General features: G+C 42.4%; 1 protein-coding gene across 14 annotated transcripts in view; it reads left to right on the plus strand.

Moving 5' to 3' along the window:
* The window catches only part of CAMK2G (calcium/calmodulin dependent protein kinase II gamma), a 119309-nt gene that overhangs the window by 67544 nt on the left and 30719 nt on the right, over positions 1-21046 (plus strand). For all 14 annotated transcript variants that reach the window (XM_088168952.1, XM_014879910.2, XM_014879911.2 and 11 more), the window contains exons 4-12: positions 997-1051; positions 1607-1672; positions 4446-4518; positions 7651-7753; positions 8616-8699; positions 9564-9658; positions 12235-12357; positions 14600-14683; positions 15323-15365. In XM_088168952.1, coding sequence (XP_088025078.1) covers positions 997-1051; positions 1607-1672; positions 4446-4518; positions 7651-7753; positions 8616-8699; positions 9564-9658; positions 12235-12357; positions 14600-14683; positions 15323-15365 — 726 coding nt within the window. The remainder of the gene's footprint in view (positions 1-996; positions 1052-1606; positions 1673-4445; positions 4519-7650; positions 7754-8615; positions 8700-9563; positions 9659-12234; positions 12358-14599; positions 14684-15322; positions 15366-21046) is intronic.

Here is a 21046-nt window from a genome sequence, read left to right on the forward strand (position 1 = left end):
GTCAAAGAGAATTGCTAACTTGTGACTGATTGGCAGGGAAAAGAGTGAAGTTCTGCAGCAGAGGAAAAAAGCAAAAAATGAGGTTTATGTATCTATATGAAGTTTCTCCTCTTGAGTTAGAATAATGCCTAGGTATCCAAGAATGGTAAAAGAAATGGAGATTTTGGTTCAGACAAGAGGAAATGGCACTGTGCTGAATGTATAGATACAATAGTTATTGCCTGTGTAGAACATGGTGAAAGGAGAACAGAACCTCATTGATCCCAAAATATCGGGGGATAGTGGCCCATCATGGGCCTGGGACATGGAACTGTAAAAGATGAAAGTTAATTTAGGTAATAGGAGCAGAATTAAGGAGGGATAGCTGAAGGTGGATGAAATTTTGGGAAGCAGAATGAGATGAGATATATTTTTGGAAACAAGCAGGTCAGAAAAATGAGACAAGAAACTGGTTCTGAATTTTGGGTAAGGATTTGCAGTGTAAGTCAGTATGAAGTGGGGAAAAAGAAGTAACAGAAGAGGACATTGTTGAGTCTTACAGATGAATGGCAGAAAGGAGACCAATGGCACTGACAGGCAGGTAGGTCAGAGGTCACTTTATGGACTCGGGGCTTGTTTCAGGACTCAGAAAAAGGTTTGTTTTAGGAAATAATGCATTGTGGGAGATGTCAAAATACGAGCATATAGGAAAAAGTTGGCAGATGCAAAAGGAGGATACTGAAACATTAGAGAGGAAGAATGAACAGGAGGTCAAAGATACTCAGGGCTTGTTTTGACACTGGCGAGGGGTGAATGTGTGTGCAGGACACCCATCTGTTCCTTTGAGATAACGGAAGGAAATAGGTCACTAAGGGAGCACACAGAATAAAAGGCAAGGGGAATTAATAGACTGAGTGGGTTGAGGGAGAACTTGGTTGTGTGCGTGAGTTTGACTTGTGAAGTGTTGTACTTGTTACATGCTTTGTAAATCTCCAATTCTTGATTATGTTTTTGCAGTGCGACTCCATGACAGCATTTCAGAAGAAGGTTTCCATTACCTCGTCTTTGATCTGTAAGTGTCTGTCTCTGATGCTTCACCAGTGATGCAGGCACGTTGGTGGTTGACTAAGAGTGGAATAAAAAGCACCTGCATTAGTATAATTCTCCCTTTCTCTTTTGAGACCTGTAGATACCTTTGACCTATTTGATAAAAAACCATTGACTGTGTGGTGGGGACAGACCAGGAAGATTCCTGGCACCAGGTGTAAATGTGGGATGGCAAAGAATGTCTATCCTGTGTATGGAGACTATTTGATGTTTGACAGAGGAGGACTGTCCTTCCCAAGCTCAACATAAACTAAGCTCAGCAGAGGTTTGTGGGCAATTCGTGCCCTGTGTGTCAACATGTCATGTACAATGCTTGTGACAAGGCAGTCCAAGGGCTCAGTCATGTGGATATACCAGTGCTGGTGCCATGGTGTGGAGCTCTGCCCTGGCTCCCCTGTAATGCAGTCTCCCATGCAGACTGTAGCAAAGGGCCCGGGTGGCTGTGGCTGTGTACATCCTGTGCAGCCTTTAACTGCACAGGCATGGGCTCTATAACATCCCTTGTTCTTTCACACTCCAGGGTTACTGGTGGGGAGCTCTTTGAGGATATTGTTGCTAGAGAATACTACAGTGAAGCAGATGCCAGGTAAGACTGTTTCCAGAGCCTTCCATGCATGTTCCATGTACATGTACAAGTGGAATGAGTTTCCTGACTGCTGATCTGCGTGTGGCTTTCTTCTAACAATCTTGCCCCTTGTCTGGATAAAATAAATCCTCTTTCTGCTATTAGTGTGAACTTGCTGTCACCAGACAGTACAGCTCTAGCCCTTGCCCACTTGCAGATGCTGTGCTCTTTGCTGGGAGAGCCACTGCTAGCAGCTTTGTGTACCTGGCCTTTTTGGTGGGTGGTGACAGTGTGTCCTTACTGAGCAAATATAAAGGAGAGCTGTGAGAGCGCTGCCTGCTTGGCCTTCTTCTTCCAGCAGGACTTCCATTGATGTGCTGCTGCTGTTGGGCAGATCCATTCGATTTGCCTGGGTCTAGGTAATGGTTTACAGGGCAGTGAGGAGAGGGGGCTTTGGAGGCTGTTTTTCTGTGGAAGTCCTCTCTGACTGTCGTCAGCTGGTCAGTGATGGAAGGCACAATATGACAATATTTTAATGTTAAAAAAATTTAGAGTTATGCCCTTCTGTTCCTGAATGTGTCCCCTCTCTCCCACGTGTGAGTTCCCTGAAGTGGCACGTGTTTGTCCCTGTTTGTACAGCGTGGGTGTTATGTGCAGCAGTAGCTGAGGGTGTTGTCTGACCCATCCATCTGTGGACATGCAGCATCTGGAATCAAAGCCGGGATTAGGCCACTCCTGTTCTGCTTTTGTATGGCTTGGGAGTGGCCCAGTGGTGACATTTCACCCTGCTTATTCTGCAATCATGTTCTCATCACATACTAACGCTTGCTGAAGCAGAAATCAGGGGAGCCATGGGAAGAGAGGAGTAAGAAGTAAGTAGTGGATACTGTGGCAGGTTGGGCTTGGTGGGCAATACTTTAAGGACGATGATGCTGAGTGCAGGGAAGGAAAGAGAGCATGGCCTGGGGTGTTGGTGTAGGTACTGCTAATGTAGTCTGCAGGCACTTATTTCCCTTCCTCATGGCTCACTTACAGCCTCTGTCTTCTGGGCACTGCAGGCTTTCAAATGAGGCACTGCCCTGCGTGTTCTGCCAGGAGCCATCTGGTGATTGAGAAGGCCAGTGAACTCATCAGCTCTGCTGGAGCTCCTGGCAGAGAAATCTGAGAGTCCCATAGATGTTTTCAGTGGGGTGTACAGATCTTGTAGGCACAGGATCTCAGATGGATACACAGTCAATCATGCTACTCTGCCTTGAAGTCAGGAAGTTTTGAGGTTATCAATCATAATCCTTCCCCTGTTCCTCTTGCCAGTGCCTGTGCCCTGAAGTGTTCAAAAGCTGTCAGTGACTGACACTGCTTATGAAAATTATGGCAAGGTTAGGGGAAAAGGAGGACTGTCTGTTGCTCTGTGAGCCCTCCTTAGGGTGCTCGGCCCTCTGACTGTCAGCTGGTCAGGTCTCCAAGTGCCCACAAGATGACAGAGTGAAACTCCTCCCTTTCTCTCCCCATGCTGTGCTGAATTCCAGAGCAGTCTGAGAGAGCGAGGGAGCGAGGTCTGTGCCAATCTGCCGTGTTTGGCTCGCCTGGGACACCTCACACTTTTGCCATTTTTGGCCAGAAAATCTCTCGCTCAGACTCAGCTCTGTTCTAATTATACATTTTTGTTTTGGGAGCAGGGAGATTTTCATGGATTCTGACCCTGAGGATCATACTGCCAGCTCCAAAGGGGTGTGGGTAGCAAATACACAGTGCTGCACCTCCTCTCTTCCTCCTCTCCTCACCCTCTTCCCATTTTTTTCCTGTAGCCTTTTTTATTTCCCTCAGATACTTCACTAATTTGTTCCTCTGAGATTCGTAGAAGTTAATGAAGAGTCTGAGAGATCCTACAGTGAGGACATAGACCTCTCTGAGTTGTTCACATCTGCATGCTTACTGCACAGCCATAGTTTTCAAAATCCCTACTCCATTCCACGTGCACCCTTGGGAGTCAAGTAAATGTTTAGTGGAAGAGAAGGTTCCAACCTGGAATCTCACGCAAGGGTGGATGGTGCTATCATAATGCGACAGGTGTAAATAACATCTTGGTTTTGTCCCTATGGTTCACAGCAGTGGGAATGGCAGAGGCAGGGTTTTCTGTGAGCTGGGGGAGTGCAGCACGCTGCACTTAACGGAATGAGTCTGCTTTTCAGATTACTAACCCCTTAAGTGGGATCTGTACTTAAAAGGCACCCAGCAAGCGGGTGTGTGTGCACATTGTGTATATAAAGTGCTTGAGATGCTGCTCTGAAAGCTTTGCAAACTGGCAGGCGCCCAGGCGTCGTCATCCTGAATTTGCTGGGGGAGGCTGCTGCTCTCCCAAAGTTTATTCTTTGCTCGGGACTAGCAGTGGAATGTTTCCTGGAGTGATTTGGTCTTGCTTGCACAATTTCGGCTGCTGTTTGAAGATACTCGCATGCCGTGGTTGTTCTGTGTGGGGTGGGCACTGCTGGCTGAAGGAACAAGTGAGAGGCTTAGTATGATGGGAAGGGAAGGAAGGAAATGATGGGAGGTAGGAAAGAGGCTTTGTGGTCCTGCTACAGAAAGGATGTTTGGCATCCTGTTGTTGAGGGGGCTGGGGTTGTTCAGCTGCAACGGTGCTGAGCTGTAGCATCCAGTGGTCATGATGAAGAGATTCAGGATGAGATCTTGAATGCCCCCTAATACAAATACAATAGTTAGGGAAATAGTCCTGGGATGAGATGAGATGTTAAATGCGTGTGCATAACTTTGTGTGTCTCTCCCTTTTATCTTGCAGCCACTGTATTCATCAGATACTGGAGAGTGTGAATCACATTCACCAGCATGATATTGTGCACAGGGACTTGAAGGTAATGTTTCCTCTGTGCTGTAGTCTGAGGAGAGCAGCCAGGGGATCATTGGAAGAGGCAAGACAGGAATATTGTGTTGCCAGCTGGCAGGGATTTTTGTGTGGGTTTTTTGGGGGGTTGGTTTTTTTTCCTGTTTTTTTTTTTTTTTTTTAAACTTGAACTGGGTTCAGGGGCTCCTGAAACACAAATGTGCTTCTTCAGAGTTTTCTAGAGGGCTCGAGGGTGTGCTGAACTCCCAAGGAAGCTTTCAGTCTTTATGAACCTTGCCAGCTCTCAGCCTCTCTGAGGCAGCTCCAGGATGGAGTAGTTGTGAATCTTGGAGAGAAGTATGCTTCCAGAGAAACTTGGGTAGGATTCATTATAATGAAGGACACTTTCTAGTTTGTGATTGAGGAGATCTCTAGAGACCTGGAGCAATCTTTGTTCAATCTGCCAGGACGAGTTTGTCTGCACAGAGCATGTATATTTTTATTCTGCAGTGTTGCCAAACACATGCCTCTGCGCTAGGGCAAAGATGTTCAACAAGAATTTTTTCTGTTATTTCTTTCTTCTCTCACCAGTAGAAGCACTTTAAAACCAAAACTGCTGGCCAGTTAGACTGGATGAATCAATCATTTGACACATTATAACACATTTATAGCCCCTAAGCCTCTGCAGTGGAGTCACCAAAACTCCCCACACTGGGCAGCTGTACTGGGAGCTGGGCAGGCTCCAGAATGAAGAGATTTGTGCATGAAAGTCTGTGTGCCCTGGAGCCTTCTCTGTCTAAAGTGGGAATGGTAATGGTCACCAGCAGTCCATTTAAATTAATGCAGGATGACACCTGCTACTAGTGTTGTTTTGGGCTTGTTAAACAATGTACATGGGGAAAGTAGAAAAATATTTTGCAGAGAGCAAGGTAAAAGCACATTGCAAGCTTGGTGGCAGTGTTTCTCTGGTATTTTGATCTAGTAGAGAGCTCTTTGTGTTTCTGACAAACTCCCATGCAACACTTTTGACCTTCTGATTCACTACACTGTGAAAAAATGCAAATTATCTACTGTGGACTGTTGGCTGCTCCTGATAAGACCCAGCACCAGCTCCTGAGAAAGCAATATCCAAGAGGCACTACTGCCCAAAATTAGGGAATCTATGAAAATCAATAATGTTTTCCAGTACAGAAAGTTTTCCTTGTGCTCAAATATCATTTGGTTTCATTCCAAAAGTTTTGTTTGTAGGAAAGCTAACAACTTGTTAAGAACTTATCAGCTGCTAGAAACTCCCTGCTGTAGTTAATATGTTTCTTCTGTTGCTTACTCTGATTGACTGCAACTATTCAGGCCTGAGGAGTAACCATTCCTTTTAGCAATGAAAGTTCCTATGCTTTTTATTTAATATTTAGCTCCTTTCCAAAAGCTTGGCCTTCAGGGTCAGTGTGTAATGACAGCAGAGCCTGCTTCAAGTAAAGTTTTCTCTTTTGCACCTCACTCTCATAAGCCTGTCTTTTGGCTGACATGCTATTAAAGAGTGTCAAATGTTGAGCTGCCTATAGAGACTGTAAGAAATTAGGGAGTGCATTCACATCCTCACCAAAAAGTATGTGAAATCTGAGACAGCCCATATGTTGGCAAACATGCACATGGATAAGCACCATTAGCCTTAAGGTGTTTGCTTCTAAAATAGAGCTACAAAGTGCTTAACTAGCACAAGTCTGTCTTAAATGTTCCCCTTTCTTGGTCAAGCTAAGCCCAGGTGCAATCTGGAGTTGGGAGGGATTTTCAGAAGATTTCATTGATCTTCTGCTTTAGGTTCTTGTTTATAGTGGTGAATTTTCATTAGTGTAGTTGGATTACTGCAATCTTTTCTGTTTGCCATATAGTGAAAAGCCAGTGGCATCCAAATGTATTGGGACCCAGTTGCCCTTCCTTCCATGCTACTTATGGCAAGGACTGTTTTGAGGAAGGCTTTTCTCTTTTCATTCAAGGCACATGCCCAGCAGTTTAAGGCAGATGAGTGAGCAAAGCATCTTGTGCCTGTCAGGCAGAACAGGAGTAAAGAGTCGCTATGGGGTGAAAATAGTGAGCAGGCAGCAAACAAGACCTTTATCAGATTTGTGAAACTGAGACAAGCTCTTCTTTCTGGATTTCCAGGCTTCCATCCTGCTCAGTTAAAAAATCAACTTGATACCAATTGCACAAAAGATGAGAAAGGGAGAGGATGAGAAACCACGTTTGACCTGCCTATCCTCAAGTTGATTTTCCTGCAAAGCCATAATAGCCATCACCTTAAAGGCTTTGAGGGTTCAAGGGGTCCCATGTAACTCACTGCTGTGGTGCTTCAGAGGAAGCTGCCAAGTCTCAGTCCAGTTTTTGGAGTTGTGTAAAGCCTTCTGCTGGAACACAACAGAATTATGGTTTGAGTGAGATTCATTCAAGGTGGAAATGTGAGGGTCAAAAGTCTGTCTCTGGCACATGGCTGCTTCTTGTATAGGTGATGGCAGCAGTAGCAAGACAGAATATTTTATGCTGCTGTAAATGCGTAGCATGAAAAAATTGCTTACAAGAATACTCACTGCTGTGCTGTTTATGCCAGTTTGAGGCTGAGGCTTTTTCTGTAAGGGATGAAAACTACTGCCAGCCAGATGATGCCTTCCTACATTACAGCAGTGTGTTTGGCAACCCTTATTAGCATCATATTTACTTTTTCAGTGCCTTGGGGACTGTCTAATGTTCAAGGGGAGAAACATCACTGCAGATTCTATCTCCTGCATTGTCCCTCCCTTCTTCCCCTCCTTTCCCTTTCCCCTCCCCCCAGTTATCCTCTTTGAGGAGGGCAGAATCGAATTTTGGCTTAAGTGCTGCAGGAACTGTACTGCCAGTGCCCTCTGGTGTCAGCATGTAATGTATGGGCTGGGCTGGAAGAGGCTCAGACTCCCACAGAGGAGCCAGAGGATTTGTGTTAGACTTGACAATTTTCTACCACTCTAGGTCAAGGCCATTCATTGCTTTTGCTGTGTCTTCACCTGAACAGGTTTAGGACTGCATGCTAAATTCAGTCAGCAGGTGCAATTTAGTGATGTGAATACTAGGTGAGAGGTTTTAACAAGGATGTCAGTCTTTCATTCTTACTCTCTTTTTTCTTTCTTCTCCTCAGCCTGAGAATTTACTACTAGCAAGTAAATGTAAGGGTGCTGCTGTCAAACTGGCTGACTTCGGGCTGGCTATAGAAGTCCAGGGAGAGCAGCAGGCCTGGTTTGGTAAGACTGTTTGAGCTTTCCCAGCTTTGCTTCCCTGTTTTCTGGTGGCTGGTACAGTTGCATCCTCCTGAGTATTTTCTCTCAGCTCTTCCAACACACTTCTCTGTATTTGGCTGTTTCTTTTTCAAGGATGACAGCCTCTGGGTCTTAGGCACAAGCCTAGGTGCAATAGAGGAAAAGCTGATAAATAAGGACAGAAAAAATGGCTATGTGTTTCCTTATTTTTCTTCTCAGTTTACCATAGATGTTAGTGTCAGAGATGAATGCAGCTGCTAAGTTTAGACCCTGATCTGAACTTTCCTACTGCTCAGAATCTGGAATTTTGTTTGGTCACTTTACAGAAATGCGTTTGACCTGGCCTTCGTCAGGCACATTTGGATCTGACCTTATGTTTGTTTAGCTAAAACATAATCAGAAATGAGACCTTTTCAGGCTAAAAATCAGCTCTGAGACTCTGCAATGCTACAGAAATTCAGGAAAATAACTTCTGATCTCCCCATACCACTTGGCAATCAGATGTGTCCCATCAATGTCTTGTGTTTTCAAACTCCAAGCCATTGCATGTAAGAATGATATAAGGCCTGGCAAACAAATTTGTGCCTAGCTGGTTGATGTGGTCCCTCTTACTTTCTGGTTTTCTTGCAATACATAAGCACTGAATCCTCTCTGATTTTATGCTTTGTTTTGGGGGGTTTTGCCTCTTTTTGTTGATTTACGAAGAGACAGCACTAACAAATGTGAGATGTAGGGTGGGAGAGACAGGTTTTGGAATTTGCTAGTTACCACTAGTGGATTTTGTGATATGGCAAGATCTCTTCTGCTTGGGTACTGTAAATACTTCATGTTATCCATTTTCTGGCAGGGTTTGCTGGTACTCCAGGCTACCTTTCTCCTGAAGTCTTAAGAAAAGATCCTTATGGAAAACCAGTGGATATATGGGCATGTGGTAAGATTCTGATAAAATGTTTTACACTTAAACAACATCATTCCATGTAAAAAAGTGATTCCTTGTAGCCTGTTGCTGGGAGGGTGCACAGTGCTCCTTCTTGCAGGGTGGAGACATGAAGGCATAATTGAGGATAAGCACCTTGATGGAATGAATACTGGAGCCTGAACTCACTTGATTCTGGCTCTTAATCTTTTCCTGGGGCCATCTATCAGATGTTTGAGACTCAAGAGATAGGACCTTTTTATGCTTTGCAGAGTCAGTTGCTCAGATAACTGTAGTAATTTCCTATTACACTAACTATGTAGAAGATGAAATACTGAAAAGGGATCATCTTTTAAAAGAAAATAAGTGTAAATGTATCTGGGACTGATAAGTTTAAAGATTTATGATATCTGTATTGCCTGACATGGACTAAATGGTTCTCTGCAGGCCAGGAGTGTCAGCTTTGTAAGTGTCATTTTTGTCCCAACACCATGCACAGTAAGCATCTAAAAGCAGAGTCCTTCCTCAAATGTCCCTTGCTGCCCAGGAACCCTAGATGACGTGGCTTCATCTTAGTCTGAGAGCAGCTGGGAGTTGTGGCTCACCAGCCATGGTAGCCAGGGGAGGGTAGAAGGACATCGTGCAGCTCGTTCCAGCTCCTGGCACTGGCATTAAAAGCTGAATATGAAGTGCCAGGGTGAGGTTCAGCAGGTGACAGATTTGTACTGCATTTTGCTATCTCAGAAGGCTAAATATGATGGCAAATGAAGATGTGGAGCAATCATTGCCTTGGGGACTGTCAAGAGGGAAGGAAGAGGGGCTCAAGGAATAAACGGCGCATTAGCCTAACCATAGTGTATCTGTGTCTCTCCCTCCCAGGAGTGATTCTGTACATATTACTAGTGGGGTACCCTCCCTTTTGGGATGAAGATCAGCACAAACTCTATCAGCAGATCAAAGCCGGAGCCTATGACGTAAGGGCACTTTCTTGCTGAGTACCTGCATGGGTGTAGAAGCCATCCAAAACATGGCACTATCTTACCTGGCGTCCAGCAGCAGGCCCCAAGCTTCTGTGCAAAGTGATGTTTGATGTGCTCCTACACCTCGTTGTCTTCACTGCCTGGGATGCAGTCCTGTCTGGGGCTACTGAAGGGACCTGTGGAAAGCATCACAGTGGGCACTAGAACACTGACACTTGTTAGGGAAATGCAGAGGGTGGGAAATGGTGTCTTCTAGTAATGCTAATGTTTTCAGTGGAGTAGGGGGAAGATAGGATGAAGGAGCTTGTCTTTGTCAAGGCCTAATAAAAAGTCTGGGGATGTTGAATAACAGCTTAAATTATGGTCTTTTCCTCCTCTGTGCCATAGTCCATGGAAAGCATGGAGCCAAGTGAGAAGACTGAATGGTGGGGACCATTGGAGGGGTGGCTTTGTGGTGGGGATCACCGTGGTAGATTGTGTTGGAGGCTCTGGTAAAAAGCTAAGCAGATCATGGAACACTTCTTAGAGCATGGCAAACTGAGGTGTAAAAAGTGCCTGAAAGAGGAATAGCAGGGAGGTTGATACTGAGGGAAGCAAAGGTGATACAAAATGTAGTTTGGATACCACAACTTTAATGTTTGACATAAATTCTTCCATGTAAGGAGAGTCTTGAAAGGGAAGAAGGAACTCCTGGAAATCCTAGCTCAGAGCCTGTGGGCATGAATATCAAGAGGAAGTTGGGGAGTTCATTTTGTAGGCTGTCTTGTGGCTTGTATTAAACAAAAATAAACCCCCAAAAGCTGAGGGTTCTGCTGGACTCCTTCTGCTGGTTACCTCCCAGCTTCTGTGCTTGAGAAGTGAGAGCAGCAGTACTGGTGAGAACAAAGGTCTGCCTATGTCCTGGCTCAGTGGCTTCCTGAGTGAAAGCAAAGTGATGTCTTTGTACTTGATGGCCTCAAATGGATTTGTGTTCTTCTCTTGCCTTGCTGCCCCTCTGGTTTTTGTGTTGTTTGTTCTTATTTGAAGCGTTTTTGCACTAATTATATCAACGGGGATTTTCAAAGCACTTCAGGGATTAAATTCCTCTTTCTGTAAGTCATGAAGAGTGAAGTGCCTGATCCCTCCTTATCTATCTATTGTTTTTGAATTCTTATCTTTCAGTATATTCTTCCCTCATTTTGCCTGATAGAAAACTGCTGCATTTTACTGATGCACTTGCCCCGGTGTCCTTGCCCAGCACCAAGGGGCCTGTATGCACAGGACCAGTCTGTTGTTCTCCCTTGACCAGAAAGGAAGTGGCAATAGTGAAAACAGTGAATTTAAAAATTTTTTTTTTTTTTGCTTTGTGCTGTTGGGTAGGGGTTTTGCAAGACATTACCATGAATACATTGGAGTTCAGTTCAGGTGTGGGGAAAGTGTCCTGGCTTGAGACTTCAGTATCATGATTTTTGAGTATCCTCTTGCAGTGTTTGCAGAACAAATTGTATAATGCCTTAGTGATGCCTGCAAATGCAGAAATGAGATTGTATGCAAATCTAATACATTAAGTATATTGTTATGACCCAACTGAGTAAAGTGATAAAAAAGCATGAGAAAAAAAGATGGAATAAACCTTGTCTAAATGATGTAGTACTGTACGGAAATGTTTTCAGCATAAATCCATTTTTTTCTCCCACTTGAAGACTGGGAGTTTTACCCCAACAGCATATTTGTGTTCAGAAGTTCACCTGTATTTGTGCAGTAGATTCATAGGATTTAATCTCAGCATACTGTCATCCATACTACATGCAAGCCTCTACAGGATGGTGTAAAATCTCATCTTTATCATTACTGGAATTATAGCAGAAAGCAGTTACCCCCCATGGATGATCACAGCTGAAATAATTAAAATTCTTTTCTTTGTTTTCATGCTTCTGTATTCCCATGCACTGTAACATCTCTCTTGCCCCCCAAGTAATGATCTTGGTATGGTAGGTGGTTGCTAACAACTTGCTGGTGGGTTGCTACACTTAAGTGACTGGTATTGTTCCAGGATATTGTGTTTTAGGGTGGGAAAGGTGTACCTGATGGGATGCTTTTGGTTAGTAGGTTCTGCTTTCATGCAGTTTTGCTGTAGTTAACTGTTTGTGATTTTCCATAAGCTGTTAGAGCTTTTAGCATGCTGGAGAAAGAGACAGGTGGGGTAAAAAAAGATAGTGCCTGTGTTTTTCATGTAAGAACTCAGTTTAAAAGATCTTTACTTTTTGACTTTACTTTTTTGACTGTTGAGTGTGAAAGGAATTCAAAGGTCTGTGTGATTCCTAGAAGGCTTTTAAACTCTTATCTTCTTGCTTATTTCTGGTGAATGGTACCAGGTGTGTCCTGCTGTCTGGTACCATTCATTTGCTGGATTCTGGATGATTTTTTGTTCACTATGGGTTTTCACAAAAATTGGTGGGCTTTGCAAATGTGTTAGCCCTGATATCAAAAGGGCAAAGTCTGGAATTTAGCTGTGTAGTAGGGGAGAATCTCTTCTGCTAGTAGAAGATATTTCTATTCAGTTCATTATCTGTTCCTTCTTCCTCTTTTAGTTCCCATCACCTGAGTGGGACACTGTGACTCCTGAAGCCAAGAATTTGATCAACCAGATGTTGACGATAAACCCAGCAAAGCGCATCACAGCTGACCAGGCTCTCAAACACCCATGGGTTTGTGTAAGTGTTCTCCTTATTACAGGTTGATTTGTGGTTTACCTTGAATGGACATGCCAGGAAGATTTGAAGAACCCAGCATATTTCAAATATTTCAGGATATAATTTTTTTTTTTTTGATACTGACCTCAACAAGCCAACTTTGTCATGCTGTGGTGTTTTTTATTGCCACAGTAATAAAAAAATGCCCTTATATTTTTAGAATTTTGTCAGTGTCCACAGTTTCTGTTTTTTCCCCATATCTTCTTTAATCCATAGCATCCTAAAATGTCAAATGGCATTTGGCATCAGACAATAATTTTAGGACCATTTTGTTCTTCATCTCTGCTTCAGTTTATGGCATAGCATCTTTGCAATATTCGGGACATTTCTGCTATGCTGCAGCTTAACTGGCTGTAAACTTGAAATCAGCAAAAAATCTTTTGCTGTTTTGTGTACGTAGTTTCTGCCTTGCCAGACATTATACATAAGTATTTTTCATCTTTTGCAAAGTTGGCAAGGAAATCCCAGAACACAGCTGGGTGTGGGTGTAGGGGAGAGCAGCGGTGATGCACTTTTATCTCTGCAGGATGAAATAGTTTCACCTAAGTCTAACCAGATGCTCTGGTAATACCACAGCATACTTCTGGGATGGATCTAGAGTGCTCCTTTGCTCATTTGTCCTTGAGAAACTGTGGTGGTGGTATCCTTATACCACAAATCAACAGACAGCAATTTAAAGTGACTTATGTGAACATGTGTCTAACAGGAGTGTCTGCTGTAAAATGATGCAAGTTCCTTGGAAGTCAAAACCACTCTAGCTGAGACCGCATCTCTTTTTTTTGTTTCTCCTTGCATGCTTGTAATCAACTGCAGTTCTGTGTATTAAACTTTTCTCCCAATGCCTGTAGCCAAAGCTGTATTATGATAGCCTACTCCCTTAGGCAACTTTCCTCCTCTGAGCTAGGGAAAGTCTGATTTCACTTCTCAGCCATGTCAGCTATTTCTGAAAACTGCCTCCTGTTGAGCCCTGTTGTTTCCCTTTGCTTTGCAGGCCTTGTGTGCACAACATATGTTTCCTTTCTGGATATGTATGTCTCCTCAAAGTAAATGTTGTAGGAAATCTAAAAACGTTTAAAAGTTTATCTGAGACACCGAGTGTCTTAGCATCACTGAACTTGTGAAATATGTGTCCTGATTCTTGTAAGCACACATCGAGCAACTGGGCATCACTGTCTCTCCTGAAGAGGCTGGAGAACAGTGACCACCAGAGTTTTTTGAGGACACTTTGGCTGCATTCTCCCCACATGCTGCTGTTGTACTGCAGTAGGTGACCAGCTTTGACAACAGGATCAAAGCAGAGACCTCCCATGAAACTAACTGAATATACACACAGTTTGCAGTTCTTCTGAGTATTGCAGAATTTTTTCCAAGCAAGAGAAAGTTAGTGGAGACTTTGTTCACATTTATCTGCCAGGTTAGAAATTCACCCACTCTCCTTGTAAATGGAATTCAGGCTTGCAGTTCCATGTAAGAGGAACAGCTATTTTGGCAGTAGTCACTGACTTCCTCATGTACTCTAAATGCTTGGGAGTATCATTTTCTGCTTTCCTCTTATGGTCTTAATGGCTGCAACACTTCTGGGAAGTTGTCTTTTTGCAGTCTGCTGTGGATGACAGATGTGCATCACTGCATAGAGATTATACTCATTTTTTTGCATTGGTACAATAGAAATACATGACCTTTTTTCTTACATGCTGAGAATCCGTTTCTGCAGTACTGATACAAAGATGCCAAGGTCTCTGCTAGTCAACCTCTTACATTCAGAGGGCTTGCCACGTCCAGGAAGGCTACTGCTCACAAGTATTCCCTTACTGCTTGAAATTTCCCTTTCAAACTGTAACTAACGCAGCCCAGGTCTTTTCTGTAGAGCCTCTAACTCACTTCTCGATGGGTATGATTGTTCATTTGGCTTTGTCTTCATACTATCTTAAATCCTGTGTGTGCCTGAAAGGCAGGGAGCACTAATTCTCACCTGTACCTCAGTCATAAATTTCTTGGGTGCAGTCCTGTCATAGCCCACCTCAATTTAATGTGTCTTGATGGAAGTTCTCAGGTTATGAACCCATTGCAGTTTTTTGCAGCCATGCTATGGTGAGAGGCTTGGCCATGTCAGCCTGAATGTCTTGATTGTGTGCAAGTGGAATGAACTTCCCTGGCTGATTTGGTATGGGTATGTTCTTGATCTGCTGTTCCTGTTTTTCAGCAACGATCCACTGTCGCATCAATGATGCACAGGCAGGAGACTGTGGAGTGCTTGAGAAAGTTCAATGCTAGAAGGAAGCTAAAGGTAAGTACATCTTAATTTGCCTTAAGTTTGTTTTTAGTTTTCTGAACTTGAGGTTAGTGCCTTTCTAGAAACAATACTTTTTTTCATGACTAGTACAGTGTTAGAGAAGTACCTTATGTGATCCTCCCGTACAGGGCACTGAGGTAGTGTACTGAGGAGCTGGGGAGTTTCTTTCTCCAAGCTCTAAGCTTCCTATGCCTCTTCTGCTACATATTCACCCCTTCTACTTTCTGCTAGTGAGTTGAAATAGAGCAGCTAGTTATGGGACTTTAAGTTCTGGACACTCTGCACCTTCCAGTACTAGTGTCACTAGTTGCCTTCAGCTGGGGCAAAGCCTCTGGCCTGTGCACAAAGCAGCTCTCTGCTGTGTGAAATCTAGGAAGCAGCTATGTGTTTAATTCTTAGTACCATTTCAGATTTCCTAGGCTGTCCTGCCTGGCATCTAGTTGCTGCTGTAGAAAGGCAGGATTGCAAGTGTTCCCATGTCAGGTACATGTGGAAATCCTGGATACACCAGGGTTCTTCAGGGGACCAGTGGTACACCTCTGCATTGGACTGATGCATTGTGTTCTCTGTGGGTCAGCCCAGCCCCTTTCTCAAGTGGCACTTTCTGTTATCCCTGCTTTGTCTTCCCCACAGGGTGCAATCCTCACAACGATGCTTGTGTCTCGGAATTTTTCAGGTGAGTCCTCAATGTTCCCATCCCTTCATTGTTTTGTTTTGTGTGAATGAGCTGGAGAATATTTTAACCATTTTTAGGTCAAGTAGGAGGGGAGGAAACATGCTTTCAGTTCATCATGATGTAATGGTGATCACTTTGTCTGAGCTGGTGACCAGTGTGAAATAGGAAATTATTTGTCTGGAGAGGAGCACGTGGTATTTTAGTCTGGTACAAAACAGAAGTAAAGTCAGCTTCCATAAACATCTCATGATATTTTGTTAGCAAATTACTTGTGAGAAATTCTAGCTGGTGTCATTAACTTTCACATCATAAACCAGGAGTGAAGAGCTCTTATTAGGTAGGAGTGTTTCCTTTCGACCTGAGGCAGGGATGGGGAAGTAATATTGGTGAGAATAGGGACAGGAGCTATTTGGATATTGTATTACTTTGACTCATCAAAATGGGTCTGAAGTGTCTGGCTATTAGTTTTCCTTCTTGGAGTCTCAGAAGTGGTTTTCATCCTTTTAAATTTAATAGCTGGTAGTTTGGCTCCCACCCAACTGCATTACGTCGTGCATTTACTGAAAATGCAAATCTCAACATGTAAATCCATGCTTTTTGGAAGATTATTATCTTGGCTCAGCACACCTAGGTGATGCAGTCTCATCTGTGTTCATTTTCATTTGGGTGGAAAACCTCTATTTGTAAGTGCTTTTGGTTTATGGGATCTTTGTTTTCTTCACCCTCTTTGTCATTTTCTTTCTCTTTTAAAAGAGCAGTCATTGAATGCATGAGTCAGATTTTTACTGCACCTGACTACAGCTGCTTTCAAGTGGAAGTCTGCTATATGGGTTATGTGATGGTGGGGGTGTATTAATTTCATCTGGCCATTTACTAATGGTGGATACCAATACTTATATTCTGGATAATAATAAACTTGTAATTGGAATGAAAACCTCTGTGAAATTATCATGCCAGCATTTGAAGTGCACATTCATGCATACATTCTTCTGGAACTCAAGGCAGTGGTTTTAACCTTCTGTATGGTGATAAAAAAATTATGTGAAACTATGCTACAATTAAGGGCCAGCCCTCAACAACATCCAAACATTTTTTTCTTGATTCTTTCAGGTAAGCCTATGCCAATATGTCAGCATTACTTGTGGCTACAGCAATATCTTTTTACTGCATTTCTCATAGTTTGGCCTTAAAGGGACACAGTGATTTTATCCATTCATCTGTCCCACAACTGTGCCATTACAGGACTTAAAAATCTATGCTGTTTTCTGAGATTGATTCTGTTTGAGGAGCTGACAGGACTTCCACAGGCCTGTACAGAGCTAAACATTTTCTTGGGCCTTCTGATGGTGTGAACTGTTTTTGTTCTATTTACACAGCTTGTTTTTATTTCACTTAATTGATGATTCTGAAGTAGGGCTTTTATTCTTTTTTTTTTATAAACAGAAGTTTTAGATTAATTTTTAGTCTGCAAATGTTGTCACTTCTCATGAAGCTGCAGAAGTGCTTGGGTAAGAAAACCTCCTAGGGTTAAGATTTTGAGTTCATGAAATGCCAGAGAGAAGGGTTCTCCTTAATGGTGTGTGTGACCTATACATCCACTTAATCCCTGAGCTAGTACTGAGGAGGAAAAAGCTTGCTCTACTCATTTTTCTCTGTGTCAGGGGCTGAAGCTGCTGGATCCACTTCAGTTAACAGCTGAAGAAAAGGAAATCCTAGGTGGCCCACAGTGAGTGCAGGGTTTGCAGTGTCACTGAGTTCTGCTTTGAATATAAGCTGTGATTCCAAGTATGAGACACTCAGAAAAACTGCCCAGAGAGAGATGTTGTGAATTTAGATGCAGAGCCTCTGTCAAGAGTAGCAATTCCTTCTGTTTTTATGTGTTTTTAGGGGGGTGAGATCACCTACTCTTGTTTTCTTTGCAGGACTGTGTGTAATATGAGTTTGACCTTTTTTGCATTGTAATTGTTTTTAGATATTGAATTGTAACTATTTTTTACAACTGTTGGCTGCAATTGAAGTAGATACATCTTCTGGAATTAAAGAATAAATGCATGTTAACTGAAAGTAATAAGTTTAAAAGTTTGTGTGGGAACATAGGGTAGAGCTCAGACTTTTCTTAGATGCCATGAGAGGCATCTAACTGCCCTTGAAGGGTTCAACAATAATATTTGTTTCTTTCCCTATGGCCCTTAAGGGATTTTTATTTTCTCTGATTGGGTGACACTGTTTTGTGGGTTTTTAAAAGTCCCATTCCCAGCAGACAGGGAACTAGATTTATGAAGAGAGAAGCTTCTTCCTGCCTGGGGATGACATCTTCTAAAAGCTTCTTTCACAGATGTTTTGAACAAAGAGAAAAATGAAGGCTCACGTGACCCCAGTATCAATGAATTAGGCACGATTGTACTATCTGCAGGAAATACGAGAAGTCTCCTTGAATCTTGTCATTACTACCTCTTGTGCTGTAATATGGAGTTCCTTCACTGTGTAGGCCTGTGACAAATTGTATTCCTAAAGAATCTGTAGCAGTACTCTCTCTCTTTTTAGCCCATCAAAAATTCTTGCTTTTTAAAAAAAATCCAAAAAAAGCCACACGTTTCTATTCTTTCACGAGTAATTTGTTGCTTGCTATGTGCTTTTTGCCTCAAGCCAGTTAAGTTAAAGGATATCCGGTTCCTTTCCCCAGTTATGATATATTCAGCCATTTAATATTGGCTGTTTGTGGCTCTTTTTAGAAGATTGCATCTCAGGCCAGCTGTAGGCTATTTGTTAAAAGCAGGTACAGTTACACTTCTTTCATCATAAGTCAGGAAGTTGAAACCTGGTTACAATAAGGGATTGGTAGCTTCTCTCCACACTCTGGTAGGTGTAAATTCAGCTGCAAGAGAGAACAATGCAATCTATGTTTTGCTGTAGGATTGTTAGGGTCACACCAGGGTATACACAGGATTACTTGGGTGTTCACTTGAGGCTTTGGGTGTTCAGATGATCCAGGCAAACACTAATCTGATCTGCATTCACTTACAGAATACGCAAGTGCAGTCGGGTAAATCAACTGATTAGATCGTTTGCAAGAAACTCCTAAATCATCTTCTGAGAAGTAAATATAAATTTATTACTAGAAGAGAGTTGGCAAGGTTTTTAGAGATTCCTGCAATATTTTAAGGGTGCCTGGACTCATTTATGTAGATAAAACTCTGTAAATAAGCTTGCTATAAATTGTGCGAAAGGATGGAAAAAAACTGGTTTTCATCCTAGGAGCAGCCGTCCTCACAAAATGCTGAGAAGTGGCTTTTCTCCATAAGCTCATTTTTATGGACAAGTTACAAGTGGCCTGTGTGAAATTCTTAGTACTGTTTTCCTAACTGGATTGGATTGCAGCTGTTAATTTGGGGAGCTGTTCAACAAACTTTCACACTGTGAAATTCACTTTTATCACATGGTTCAGCACAAGTCCTGTATTCAAAATAGATCCTAAGGCAGACATTGCAGGTAATTAAGCCTTTTGCCTGAAACCTCTATTTTTAACCGATGCTGAGCTTTTTTTGGGTTATTGTCACTGCTTGCTCAAGTCAGTTTTGTGAAGGAGCTATTGTGGCAGTGTGACAATAACTGGAATTCGTGACATGTCTCTACTGATCCTTATTAACACGCCGATGTGCAGGTTTGGGGTTTTGCCTAGATAGGTGAGGTTGAGAGAGGCTGGAGGCAGATTCAAGGAGCAGAGTTCTTTCCAACTAAGTAAAGAAGGCCCTAATATGCCTGTGCATATTTAGTGTAACCTGTACAGAGACATTTTTTAGCTGACTAAAGAGCACGAAGGAGAAAATAATGCAAATACTGAAGTGGTACTGAAATATTTTGCTGACTTCTTACACCTCCCTTCCAGAAACGTAAAACTGAATTTTTGCTGTTTTGTGTGTGTGCATATATATATATATATCTATTTATACTCAGGTTGAAATTTGAACTCTTTTCTTTAACTGAAATGAGTAATATATGTGAAGTTTCTATTGTATTGTGTTAGGTAGATATTGATTCAGGACCAGAAGTATCTCCTGGTAGGAATCCAAAGGTATGAAAATATGGAGGGGGAAAAATTACTAAGGTATTTGCAGAGCTTTGAGTAAAAAAGTGTAGCATCACTGGAAACCATATTTCCCAAGCAGAAGATGAAGTCACATTTAATGAAAAGTTAAGTTGTTTTAGAGTGTTTTCTCTGTATCTACTAAATCTCTTAAGAAACAGTAAGGGTTTTAGTGAATGGTGCTCAACTACTACAGTGTGGACCTGCCAAAGTAGTGGACTTGACTTAGTAACTTTCTAGAGTGATATGGGTTTCATTACTGCATTTAAGTGTTTATCACTATAGCCAGAGAGTCTAATTTATCATCAAAAGTGGATGTAAATTATTAGCATAATTTCTTCTACTTCTATGTTCCTCTCTGTAAAGTTCAGAAAAGCTTTGTGAATACTTTTTATTTGTCCTTAATAAATAGATATTCTTGAGGTTACATTCCATTCATGGGCATTGTGTGTGATGGTAACCAGGAATGCCTCTTGTGACTGTACACTGACTATTGGCTCCTTTGTGGTGACCCCAGAAGTGACGTGAAGTTGAGCAATAGTTAATATTACTTTCTTTGAACTGAGAATATGAGAATGAAGAGCTGCAACTCTGTGTCATTGAGAATTCTATGTTGGTATGATACAATTTTTATTTTATCAACTTTCAGTAAAGTCCATAATTCTTCAGGTATAAATGCTTGTGTTTAGTAACCAGAACTTGGCTTGTTTCTTAGACTAGCATCATAAGGTAGTTAGACTTAATAAAAGCAGCCTCAGTGTTCTTCCTACATCCCAAAAAAGAACTCTCTGGAAGCTTAACTGAAGTGAGAAATGTGACTGAGTTTTGGCAACTGAGGACAGGGCAACCCTAGGGACAGGCTGGATGAAGGGTTGCTCTCTCTGGAAGAGCAGGAATGGGGCTGGCTGTGGGCACTGTGGCTCCTCTTCAGTCCCCCCTTGGCTCTGCTACATCCAGAGTATCTGGTGTTTACTGCTAATGAGTTCAGCTTTAGGGATTTGTGTTTCTGCCAGGAGCATAGTCCAGAGCCCAGGCGGTTTACTATGGAGCCCAGACCTGAGAAATGTAGGAAGAAGGAGGGGTATGTGCAGGAGAGGCCTTTTGTGTTTCTCTTCAGAGATTAACTGAAGAGTGCCTTGTTAGGCCAGGAACAAAATTGTGATTTTAAGTTACTGAGTTAGCAGCATGTGGTTTCGTGTTTCTTTATTCTAGATTAGCTCTTAACCTCTAGAAGTTAAGAGAAGAGGAAATTTAATCCCTTTAACATGTAGAGGAAATTGGGAAAGATAGAAAAACTTAATATTAGCATCTCATGACTGGAGAACTTTGGTACAGGACCGTTTTAGGAACAGTAAACAATCTGCCTGCATGTGTCTTTGGATTTTTCCCCTCCTGTTGTCTCTTTGCTAATCTGCCTGTCTTCTTAAAGGATTATTGTTTCAGAAAGTCTTCTATGTTGCTTGTGCAGAAATTCCTCTTGCATCCCCTTTTATTTCTGTCTTGTAACTTGTACTAGTTGATCTGTGGGTAGACCTGCATGTTTCCCTGGTGTCTGAGGTGTCTTGAGTCATCTTTGTGTGTAAATGCATTTCATGGG

Source organism: Sturnus vulgaris, chromosome 8 (assembly GCF_052056855.1).
Source record: "Sturnus vulgaris isolate bStuVul1 chromosome 8, bStuVul1.hap1, whole genome shotgun sequence".
Lineage (NCBI taxonomy): Eukaryota > Metazoa > Chordata > Aves > Passeriformes > Sturnidae > Sturnus > Sturnus vulgaris.